The 12164-nt window shown below is 38.5% G+C and overlaps 1 protein-coding gene across 1 annotated transcript in view; it reads left to right on the top strand.

The window, feature by feature from the left end:
• C6H3orf67 (chromosome 6 C3orf67 homolog) overlaps nucleotides 1-12164 on the top strand; it is a 229254-nt gene that overhangs the window by 5835 nt on the left and 211255 nt on the right. The window contains exons 3-4 of the mRNA XM_013346793.2: nucleotides 1709-1802; nucleotides 10694-10766. Coding sequence (XP_013202247.1) covers nucleotides 1709-1802; nucleotides 10694-10766 — 167 coding nt within the window. The remainder of the gene's footprint in view (nucleotides 1-1708; nucleotides 1803-10693; nucleotides 10767-12164) is intronic.

Genomic DNA, 12164 nt, shown 5'->3' with positions numbered 1-12164 from the left:
AAAAAAAAAAAAAAAAAAAAAAAAAAAAAAAAAAAAAAAAAAAAAAAAATAATCCTGGGAAGGTTATAGAAAAAGGGGGCTCGATCAGACTTCAGGACTGATATTTTGTTCCTTCACCCTCAAAGGCTTTGTGTTGTTGGCTTCAGCCCACCCACCCCCGCCAGACACTACTCCTTAGCTGGTTAAGACTGCCAGGTGGTGTATAACTGCTGTGTGTGCCCTGAGTCCTGCCTTATCATTGTTGGTGACTTTGATATCAGAGAACATCTCTCTAAGCCCTGGGCCACTGAGTTTCTTGATTTCATCATCTTGAACGACATCTTCCCAGGCTGCTACAGCCTTACCATCACTCTCAGACCCTTGCCCTCATCACCACAAACTGCAGGACCTCTGAAATTACCAAGTGAGAAACAGCAGTCTTCGGCTGACCTCAGTCTTCGATGCTTAAGGTCACTTGCTCAGTTCCTCCCACTGTGTTTGTTCTTCGGACTGGTTGGGATCTTCAGGACACAGACACTTCTTTTTCCCTGTTATGTTTAGTTTATTTTCTTTCTCTGAGTTCTCATCTCTTTCTCTTCAGTGCAGAAACTGAAACATCTTTTCAATCACTGTCCAGTAAGGACCTCGAATGCCTTTGCTCTTGAGCCTATGGTGATGTTGTCCAGCCAGCCCTTGTTGGACTCCTAGTCTTTCCTTGGCTTGTACCTGGACTCCTCAGTACTTTTGGAGAAAATACCTAAAGTTTTCAGATCGATAACACTATAAACCCAACCCCAATAGTCCAGAAAATTATCTGTTCTTGTCAGTATACAAAATGATCCTTTCTTGTTATCCGTTTCCAACCACCAAACTGCCTACGCTCATCCTCACCTAGGGCATGCCCTCCTCACTCACCAAAAGCTGACACCCCAACTTCCCAGGGAAACCAGGAGCCATCAGGCAGAAGCCAGTTCCACTAGCTGCCACCATACCTAAAAAACCTGTCTCCATCGTTACCTTTTTTCTCTCCTGTAGAAGCAAGAGATGAATGCCTTCAGGAGAAGAACAAGAATACCTGTAAATGAAGCCCAAAACTACTATTGAGTGCTTAATATTTGTGCAGCATAACATTAGACACACTACATAGTGTTATATAATGTGAATAACTTGATGAGAGAGAGCTACATGCCCCTCTGATAGGTTAGAACATTAAGGTGTGGAAAGACAAGGACCCATAAGTGCTTTGTGACTGTGTTGAAGGGTTGGGTAGGCCTGACATGTATATATAAATAAAATAAATAGTATACTTGGCACTTGTATGTTCATCGCAAATACATAGGGGATGGTATTCCTTGCTGTGCAGGGAGCGGTGATCAGCCGTGCTCTTAGATGGGGATGCATACAGGCAGCAAGAAGCAACTATACCTGCAACAAGTTAGCAGCTTTGGAATTCCTGAAGTTAGAGAACTTTTTTTTGTTTTTATTTGGAGGAAACCTGTTTTCATATAATAAGAAACTAGCCACATGGCTAGTGTGGTTTTGTTTTCCATTCCCAGCAAGTGTCGGGATAAAAGCATCATTAGGGTTTGGATCTGCTTTTAAGTCTTTTGAAAAAAAGAAAAAGAAAGAGAAAAAAAGAAAAATTTTCCCGGAAATTTGCAGTTCCAGTGTTATAAAAGAAAACAAATAATATATGTTTCAATTACTGCTGTTTTTATTTTGTCCACAGGAGTTTGATAAAGAAGTTAAAAGTTTTGTGTTTATCCTAGAAGGCAGCAGCCAAACCAACAGGATTCAGTTACCAAAGGAGAATAAACAAATCCGTGAGTAAGACTTGTAATACTGGATTTCAGTGTTTGGGAGAATTGTGTCTTATATCTGAGAAGCAAGCATCTTAGTAGGACTTCTGTGGCTTCTACTAGTGTGAAATCATCTGATATTTTTAATATAGAAATCTAAAGTGCCATGCACTTTAGAAAAATATCCTCCTTCTCTATCTTCTTTAAATTTAGAACTATTTTAAGTCCTAGAAGATTATTTTTGTAACCACTTATTTTAACAGTATTTGTTGAGCCCTAACTCTGTATGATGGATTTTGCACAGTGCTTCTTTACAGAGAAGTAAAAAAACATTGGGTTTTTATTAGAAAATCAGGTGGTTAAGGCAAAGTTTTGACACGAACTTAAGAATTATAAGTTACAAGAGCTTCATTTTTTAAACAACAAAAATTGTAAAAAAAATTAGGTTGGACATGCTGAATCTTTCCCGGTAAGACACCACCTTGTGGTGCTACACAGATTATTACAAATGGGTTAAGCAAGATATGAGAATTAGCCAAAAAAGAGGCTGAAACTAATGGGCCAGGCAGTGTTTAAAAGAAAAAAAATTACACAAGACATTATTATTAGTAACAATAATTGATAAACATTTAGGAACATTAATATCTGATAAATATAGACATATTATTTAGCAGACAGCTACAGAATTGATTCCAAAGTGAAAATTAGCAATATTTTAAAGCAGACAGGACCTTAGAAGGTGACTTAAGGATGTGGTCAGTAAGAGCAGTTGTTGACTGAGATGAGGTTAGAATTTAAGGCTCTGTCTCCAGATTAAGCTTTCAATAAAGTGATTAATTTGGGCAATGTATAAATGTAATCAGGTTTTCCACTGACTATGTTTTATGGTTAAATACTAGATTTCTGATATTTTGTAAAAATAAATAGGCAGGTTCCTTTCTCTACTTGTAATTTTCTTTGTCTTCATTCACTAAAAATATTTATGGGTGGTTTGCAGATAAAGCTAAGAGATAGAGCATTACCTGGCAGGCTCACAGGGCTGGGTTCAATTCCTAGCAACATAAATGAAATGTATTAAAAAGAACGTGTATTGAGTACCTTCCGTGTGCCAGGCACTTTGGAAAGACCTGCTATTGGTACCTGATTTCTAATTTTAATTTCCCTTGTAAACTGTGCAGATTCTAGACTTTATGTACCATTTCAAGCACTATGTAACATTTTAAATTTTAAGATATCAGTCAGACCATGAAAATTAGGGATGGAAGATGAATTAATGTAAAGTGTTTGTCAGTGTTTCTTTATAAACTAAGAAATCTACCTTGAAAGAGAATCGATAATTATTATTAATTTTTAAAGTTAGTTTGCTGCCACAGGGAAGTATGGCTCCCTCATAGTTCCTAGTTAGGCATGTAACTGATAGCAGGATGTTTTCCTGTTTTTGTTTTTCATTTTCATATACATTTGTATTTGTAAGTAAAGCAAACTAAAATAAGTCAGGGAAGCATATCTGAAATTGTAGTTTTTTTCTTCTGTTCGTTTGGTTTAGGATATTGACTTTGTGAAACAGATACATTCCAGGGATGTGGCTGTTAAAAGCTGGCCAGTCGTTTTTGCCCTTATCGTTTGGCTTGTAACGACAATCCGGCTGCCTTTTAGTACCCTCTGCGTCTATACCCATGTCATGATGTTGATGAAATCAGCCGGTCCGGCAGCCTTCTCCTTTGCCTCTGAGAAAGATCCCTCCTTCACCAAAGTGACTAACCACAAACTCCCCTTCCCCCCTTCTCTACTTTTATATTTAGAGTTTTTGGTTTTTTTCTTAATTTCCTCAGAAACTGGGTTTAATGTGTTATAATTACCTCTTTAAATGTAACAATGATGACTTTTAATTAGAAAAAACAGAAGAATCTTCTAATGTGTTTCTTACACAATGCCCTGCAATTAAAAATTAATCTGGCTTTCCCTTAGCATGGGCAAGAGTATAACAAATGAAACAGTTTGTGTGGTCTCCCTGGCACTAATGCCTTTCAGATGAGCTCTTTGGATGTTTTGATAACGAAGTATGTACTTATTTCTACTTGTTTAAAATGACCTTCTGTGTGAGGTTGGTATGGTTAAACTGAAATTAAAAAGCATGTCTTGAATAGAGAAGAAGTGGCTTTCAATTAACATCTAAATTAAGTTCAATTATCATTATGTATTCCTATTTTAAGAGTTAATATATACTTTATGCAAACTTGACATTCGATAGTTCATTTTTATTTCTGACTATATTAGATACTTACGAAGAAGGTTTTCTCATGAAATTATCTATGTTTGGCTGCTCCTAAATAATAATCTTTCTGAATTAAATTGTACTCAATGAATCCTAAATAAATACATCGGTTGTGTTTTTAATTTGTTATTACTTTTATTTATTATTGTTGAGTGCATGCATGCACCATAATGTGCATGGGGGTCAGAAGACAACATGTGGGTTCTGGAAATGAACTCAGGACAACTTGGCAAGCAAATGCACTTACCTGCTGAGCCGTGCCCATGGCCCTGTGGTTTTTGTTGTTGTTTCTTTATAACCTAATATAAGAAATCGACCTTGAAGGAGAATAATTATTGTTAAAATATTTTTTAATTAATTTGCTGCCAGAAGTAAATTTCCTCATAACTAATAGGTTTTCTATAACATGATAATAGGTTTCTCCACTTGCTCAGTAAGCCAGATCAAGCGAACTGAAAAAAGTAAAAGAACAGATTTATTTGGGCAAAGCAGCTCCTGGTTGAGCCCTCCAGCCCCAGAAATTGGGCCGGAGAAGTCACACGCTTAAACTATAGCATGGAGTTAATATACTCTGTATGTAAGGGGTGATGATATGTTCACCACACACTGGGTTTGTGCCCAGGTGTGGTCAAAAACAGACTGCTTTAGTGTGGGGTCTTGGGCTACTGCCAACTTCAGGAGAGGAGCTGCCACAACTGCCAATAATGTGGAACTGAACTTTTTGGTCTTTTCTTTGTTGGAGATTCTCTGAGAGGTTGGGGTTTGGAGAGAGAGGAGTGGTGCTTTCTGGATCAAGCAGGAGTGAGCAATAACTTCTTTATAGTTCCCAAATGGTACATAAAGTCTGGAATCTGTACAGTTTACCAAGGAAATTAAAATTAGAAATCACGTCTTCCCACAGTCGAGTGCATAGAAGGCACTCAATATATACTATTTTTAGCATATTTTATTTATGTTGCTAGGAATTGAACTCAGGCCTGTGAGCCTGCTCGGTAAATAACAGCAGCGTCTAGTGCTGGAGCATGTGTGCTTCTCCAGGGTGTCAGTCATCTTTGTAACCCCTAACTCGGTGATGACATTCAGTTGATGTTCAGATAATTCTATTAAATTTGTCACAGGAGGAACTTTGACAATTCTGTTTCTAATATCTAATTGTAACCATCTGCCCTTGGTAATGACACTTTAGTGTGTCATTCACCAGTTAGATAAATGCCTGGCACCCTTCAGCTTGGATGGTGTTGTATGGAGTTGCCCGTGTGAGAAGCGTCACTGTCATCCATAAATACCCAGCAGGGACTTTCTGTTCCAGAGTCACATGGAAAGCCACTGGTTTCCCTACTGTGTCCTCTGAATCACAGAGTGTGTGTCCGGCCATTGGCATCCTCAAAGCCCGAGTTCAGCTGCAATAAAAGATGAGGATGGCTTCTTGTGGTTCCCCCAGGTCTCCTCATTGCTGCTTGCTATTCCTTTTAAATGATGTCTTGCTCTGGTTAAAATCCTTAAATGTCTTTTATCTCACCATTCTTTCTTAAGTTTTTTTTTTAGTGATTTTATTGAGTTATACATTTTTTTTCTTCTCCCCTTCCCTTCAACTCTCTCCCATGGTCCCCATGCTCCCAATTTACTCAGGAGATCTTGTCTTTTTCTACTTCCCATGTAGATTAGATCCATGTACGTCTCTCTTAGGGTCTCATTGTTGTCTAGGTTCTCTGGAATTGTGATTTGTGGACTGGTTTTCTTTGCTTCATGTCTAAAAGCCACTTTTGAGTGAGTACATGTGATGTGAGTCTTTCTGGGTCTGGGTTGCCTCATTCAATATGTTTCTAGATCCATCCATTTACCTGAAAATCTCAAGATGTCATTATTTTTTCTGCTGTGTAGTCTCCATTGTGTAAATGTATCTTATTTTCCTTATCCATTATTTAGTCGAGGGCATTTAGGTTGTTTCCAGGTTCTGACTATGACAAAAAATGCTGCTATGAACATAGTTGAGCACATGTCCTTGTGGCACGATTGAGCATCTTTTGAGTATATATCCAAAAGTGGTATTACTGGGTATTGAGGTAGATTGCTTCCTAATTTTCTGAGAAATCACCTTACTGATAACCAAAGGAGTTGTACCAGCTTGCACACCCACCAGCAATGCAGAAGTGTTCCCTTTACCCCACATCCTCTCTAACATATGTTGTCATCTGTGTTTTTGATCTTGGCCATTCTTTCTATTAAAGTGCTCTTATCAGAGTGAGTAAGTCTTCTGTCTTCCTGTACCAATGGGTTCCTCAGCTCTCATCTTCACCTCTGGGAGCATCCGAGAGAACTAGTGCCTGTTTGATACACTTCTTTCACTAACCTCTTTGGAGATCTCAAACCTCCCTTCTTCATCCTACTGCATATCAGGTTGTTGTCAGATACTTTTTGTTTTTCCTCTTCTGCTGCCACCCGAATGCTGCAGGGACCCTGGTCTTTATGTTTAGCCCTACAGCTACATGTTCTCCCTGGTTATCAGCTTCTGGATCATGGATTCTTAATGCCATTTCTATCTTCAGTCTTGCACATCAAATGTTTACTAGTCTTTTTTCCTGGACCACCTAAGTGTAGTATATGTAAAGACAGCTCCTAGCTAAGGCTGCTTGGGATCCCCAACCCCTCGCCTTTAATGAGACCCAAATTCTTCATTAAAATCAACTTCTGTTTTCCTTTATTCTGAGTCCATTAAGAAGACATCAGTGGTACTGGGAAAATGATTAGAAGTTTGCCCCCTTCTTACCCTTCAGTACTGCTCACCCCACTCTCTCGGGCAGGGGTTACTGCAGTTACTTTGTGTAGGGGCTCCTACACAAAGTTGTTGTCTGTTGTCAAATTAGCAGCCAGAGTTGGAGTCTTCAGTGACAAGTGAAGCAAGCATGTTATCTTCTGAAGAAATGTCCTGTTTCTTAAAGTGAAAATAATTTCTCTCTGGGAATATAACTGTCTGGTTCCCTGTTAACTCTCTGGCTGTCTCTCTTGTTACCGTTCCTCGGGCCTGCGTTCCACCCATTCAAGGCTGTTGATGTTTTGAAACCCAGCATGCTCTCCTCCTCTCTAGCCTTTGCTAAGATGCCCCTTTGAATGAGGCCCACCTGGCTTGTACTTAAGTTACACTGGTGCTTCATGTTGTTCCCATTTTTTAGCCCCTTGACTTGTATCCTCCCCTGCTCCTGTACTGTGAACAGCACTGAATATATGTGTAATTGTTTATCATTTTACTGTTTTTCCAACCATTCCAGAAAGGCGATTTCATTGATAGAAACTCTTCCTTTTGTCCTGTTCACCTGATGTACAATCAATTTAATCTGCCTTGAACAAGTGCATGAATGAGCAGCTTCCCACTGATTTTAGATTGGCCCCCGTCTTTCACATGGCCTTCAAGGCTCCATATCACTGGGTTTCCAGTCTATTCTTTTCCCTCTTCAGTGTCTTATACCAACTGGCTGAGCATTTTAAGGTTCATTTCTGCTGTTATGCCCTTCCCCATGGACATCCTTTATCCATTATAAGACAGAGTAATCCACCTATAGTCTGTTCCTCTCTCCTATACCTCTACCGCTCTCCCAGAGGAACCCTGCTTATCCCCCGAGCTCACCTCCTGCATTATTTCTTCAGGACTGCCTTTACTCAAGCACCTGTTGTTAAATACTCTCATAGAACTTTGACCTTCTCTTTTGTAAGACCATATTGCGCATTCCAAGAGAGCATAGAGTATGATGGTCTTTCTTAAAAACAAACAAACAAACAAACAAAGAACCTTCAAGTTTTGTGCACAGAATGGATCAATAATCTTTGTTAAATGATAAGGCTAATTCATCAAAATAATTCTTGGAGGTACAGACAGAAATTATTAGTCCAGTTTTCAGTGTGAAAAAGAAACTAAGGATATGTTAAGGCTGTGAGTGAAGTCTTGGAGTAAGTTCATTCTGAGCTTTCTGGGCAGTGAGGAGAAATGATTGTCTATGGCCTCATCTCACTTCCTGGATGACGAAATCTAGGTAAAATGTCCATGAGATATGCAGTCTGTCCTTTGCTCTAACGAAACAACTCAAAAACCACTGGTTAAAACTAATGGTATTTTACAATTTGAGTATATTTTTAAATATTTAAAGGAAAAATTGGGGCTTTGCTCCCTTAACAAGAAATTTCTGTATATTTAAGTACTTGATGGCCATTTTTTAAACTAATGAGGCCTATATTCAGTATTACTCGGAGTGACTTTAAATACAGTGTAGATAAGAAGAGTCAGTGTAAGTTCCCTAGACCAGGGAAACATACTACAGTGTTGCTGCCCTACAGAATCAGCTTGTGACATGCTATAAAACACTCTTAGCTTGGCCAGGTCCTTACCCGTTTTGGAAAGTAGGGCCTCGGTGTGTGAGACTGTTAAATGTCAGAGTTCTTTTTGGTTTTGGTTTGTTTGAGGAAAGAGATCTTTCATTTCTAAAAATGATCTTTTACATGCACCTCTTTGTGCTTGAAGGAAATAATTCTGATTCAGTGATAGTTGTGGCGTAGATCAGGGGCCTTTTAAAGGACGGGTTTCTCTTTATCTGGTGTTCTCCAGTCGCTATGTACAGCTGAGGGCACTGTGGACTAACAGTGCGAGAGACGAGAGGCTGCCTGATGGTGGCTTATCTGAGGTGGCCTCATTTCACTTTGCTTTTGTGGGTCAGAACTCTAGTTGCCATACTGGATCTCTGTAACTGTGGTGGAACACGTTCCTAGAGAATTTTCTAGGATAGAGCCTTTCCTCTCCCATTCTTGTTTTGCTTAATTTAGATTTCTTCCTGAACACATTTATAAGCTTATAATTTGAAGGAGATTATCTTTGTATATTTGACGAAAACATTCATAAGCATTACTAAACATATTTAGCCAAATATGTTTATTTATAGAAAAGTTTGGTATAAAACATAGAAATGACTTATAGTTCTCAGGAATGTTATAAAACTGCTTACTATAAAAATCACAAACCAGAAAGTCAAAAAATAAAGGTTATTGGGGGATTAAAACATTTAAATTTATTAAGTTTATTACTAGAATAAATAAAACATATCATCACTTCAAATCAGTTGCTTTTCTTGGAGTCTATGTCTGTGTATATGGGTGTGTGTGTTTGTGTGTGTGTGTGTGTGTGTGTGTGTGTGTGTGTGTGTGTGTGTGTATACTGGTAATTGAGCCCAGCATTCTGCATTCTAGGGAACTAGGAAAGCATTCTAGCCATAGCTTAGGTGTGCTCTGAACTTGAGAATAAACCTTGAACTCCTGATCTTCCTGTCCACTCTCTAAGTGCAGGATTGTAGGGAACCACCATCAGCTCTGACTCTTTCTTAAGGTCTTTTTTCTGTTTGTTTGTACTTTTGGATTTATAGGAGAAGGTCATAGACAAAGTTATGACATCTTTATTTCATACACAATGCAGAAAAATGTTCCTAACATGCATATTTTTGGAGGTGTGACCCTTGTGAGTTTTTGTTGCTGTTTTTTTTTTTTAATTTCATCAAGGATTGAACCCAAAATCTCCTATATATGCCTTGCCTGGACTGTTCTACATTGCACCCATCCCAACACCCCAGGAGGGGGATACTACTAACACATCTGTTAAAGGCATCATAAATTGAGAGATCAAAGTTCAAAACTTTGGAGGGAATGTCTTAAGTGACTGGATGTGGAGAAGCAGTTTGTTTAAGCAGGTGCAGAGTACAGCGATCAAAAGTGTCATGTGGTTTGGTTTTCCTCAATATTTTATCCGTATGAAACCAGTGATAGGGAATAAAAGCTATCATTTCTTAGTGAGAATTAATTAAGAGCATACTAACGAAGGGATTGTAAATGAAATTACGTTCCTCCAGCCTGCTAAGTGTGGACACTGTGAAGATTGCATGCCCAAGCTCTGCTTCAATGAGCCTTCAGTGAAATTTGTCATAATTAGAGTTGCTTTTCTTGAGCTGATCTTCTTTACTGAATTGTTTAGTAAAACTGTAAAACCTGTCAGAGAATAGGGAGAATTGCCACATGTGTTTATGAGCACCCTGATAGGAATGCATAGTTCAGTTCTCTCTCTCTGTCTCTCTCTCTGTCTCTCTCTCTCTCTCTGTCTCTCTCTGTCTCTCTGTCTCTCTCTGTCTTCTGTCTCTCTCTCTGTCTCTCTGTCTCTCTCTCTGTCTCTCTCTGTCTCTCTGTCTCTCTCTCTGTCTCTCTGTGTCTCTCTGTCTCTCTGTCTCTCTCTCTGTCTCCCTGTCTCTCTGTCTCTCTCTGTGTGTGTGTGTGTGTGTGTGTGTGTGTGTGTGTGTGTAATGCAGTTCCATGCTCACAGTCTCTTATGGCATAACCAAACATAACCAAGAGTGAATAAGATCCTTTTTCTGATTTTCATAAATATTTAACCAGTGCCACAGACGAGCTTTAAAATGCAGCATTGGCTGACTTTTGATCCCGCTGTCATCAGTGTCTCCACCTCTATCAGGTTATACATCATGGATAGCGCTGCCCTGTGTCTTTCTGTTCCTTGAGTGCTGGGCTGCAGGTTGCAGGGGTGCTGACTGTTTGTTTGTGTGCACATATAAGGGGCCTGAACGTTTCATCTTATGTTTTTTCTCTCTTGTTCTAGTTGGACTGATCCAGAGGTTTCTTGTACTTCAGATTTACATACCCCTGGGACAGGACTTCTCCACTGAATTACTGTAAGATATATAGAACTTCTTCTGAATGTTTTATGTGTGTTGGACATTTGATCAATTGCAGCAGTGCTAACAGTCATTAATTGCAAGTGGCAAATTTTTCTTTTGCATTAAACAGTAGTAACTTATCAGGTTGACTTGAAGTAATTAAAATAACTAGTATTTCTTGGATATTGCTGCACTCTGGAATTTCTTGGGAGAAAGAAAATAGGTTTCGTCTGTTTCAGAAGGTGCTGTAGATTATGATTTTACATTTTTCCTGTTTCTTTTCAGAACTACATTGGTTTAAAATTGACTAAAAGACATATTACCACTACTGTAGTTTTGATATATTGGTTCCTTTTGTGTATGTAAAGATAGCATGCAGTATGTTTATTTTCAGTGGCCTTACCTGATTGTTTAGCAAAAGTTAAATTACTTTTATTCAGTAACATTTACAGTGTTATGTGAAATACCACTAGTAATAAAAATAGCATTTAATTTGTTATTTCATACAAAATTGGGTATTTTCTAAGATTTTACTTCTAAATTTCTGTATTGTAATAAGCCATTGCATGGTTATTTTTGTTTGGTTTGGTTTTTAATTCAAAGCTGAACGTGGTTCAGGCTTAGGTATTGGTCTTCAATCCTGGACAAATGTGACGTGGTGGTAAAGACAGATGTGTTCCAGCTTTGTCAGTGTTCATTGCAATCTAAAGGAGAGAGAGCACATTCTTAGTAAATGGGACTTATTAATTTTTCTCTGCATAAGCTGGGAAATTAGTGATTTTTTTTAGGTTGTCAATGAGTCTGAATTTTAGCTTAGAAGGTTACAGCCTTGTTTTCTCACATGAAACATAGATGGAACGCCATGCACTTTTGTTTTATTCAGCCGTAAGCCCCTGTGAACTTGTAAGATCTTCTTTTATCATCTTCCATCTTTAAAACAGTTCTTAGAGAGAGAGCACCAAAGCATCATTTGATGCTCTTATGGACCACTTCCTGGTGTCTGCAGGAAAAAGCATTTTCAAAACTCCAAAGGCATTCTGAAGGTACAGAAAGTGCTGGTGAAAGCTTCATTTTCAGCACAGGAGAATATGAGTTCTGAATTGAAAGAAGGCAAATTGCATTTTAAACTTTAAAGCTCTTTACATAGAAATCCAATTTTCCTCCCCCTTTTACCTGGATCTTGCCATGACCCACACTTTGAGCTTCTTCAAAGCAGCAATAAAGGTGTTCCTAGTTAGCCTTAGGCTTGGGGCTGTGAGACCCTCTTTTTTCTTTACAAAATTAAGCTTTATTTGTGCCCAAACACTTGAGCATATCACTCTAGCCTAGGCAATATACTGTCTTTTTTTTTCTTTTTTTTTTCTTTTATTTTTTTTTATTGAGAAAAGGAAAAAAAAACCAAGTTTCCACCTC

Source organism: Microtus ochrogaster, chromosome 6 (genome assembly GCF_000317375.1).
Source record: "Microtus ochrogaster isolate Prairie Vole_2 chromosome 6, MicOch1.0, whole genome shotgun sequence".
NCBI classification, from domain to species: Eukaryota; Metazoa; Chordata; class Mammalia; order Rodentia; family Cricetidae; genus Microtus; species Microtus ochrogaster.
This window is presented reverse-complemented; position numbering and strand designations above follow the sequence as displayed.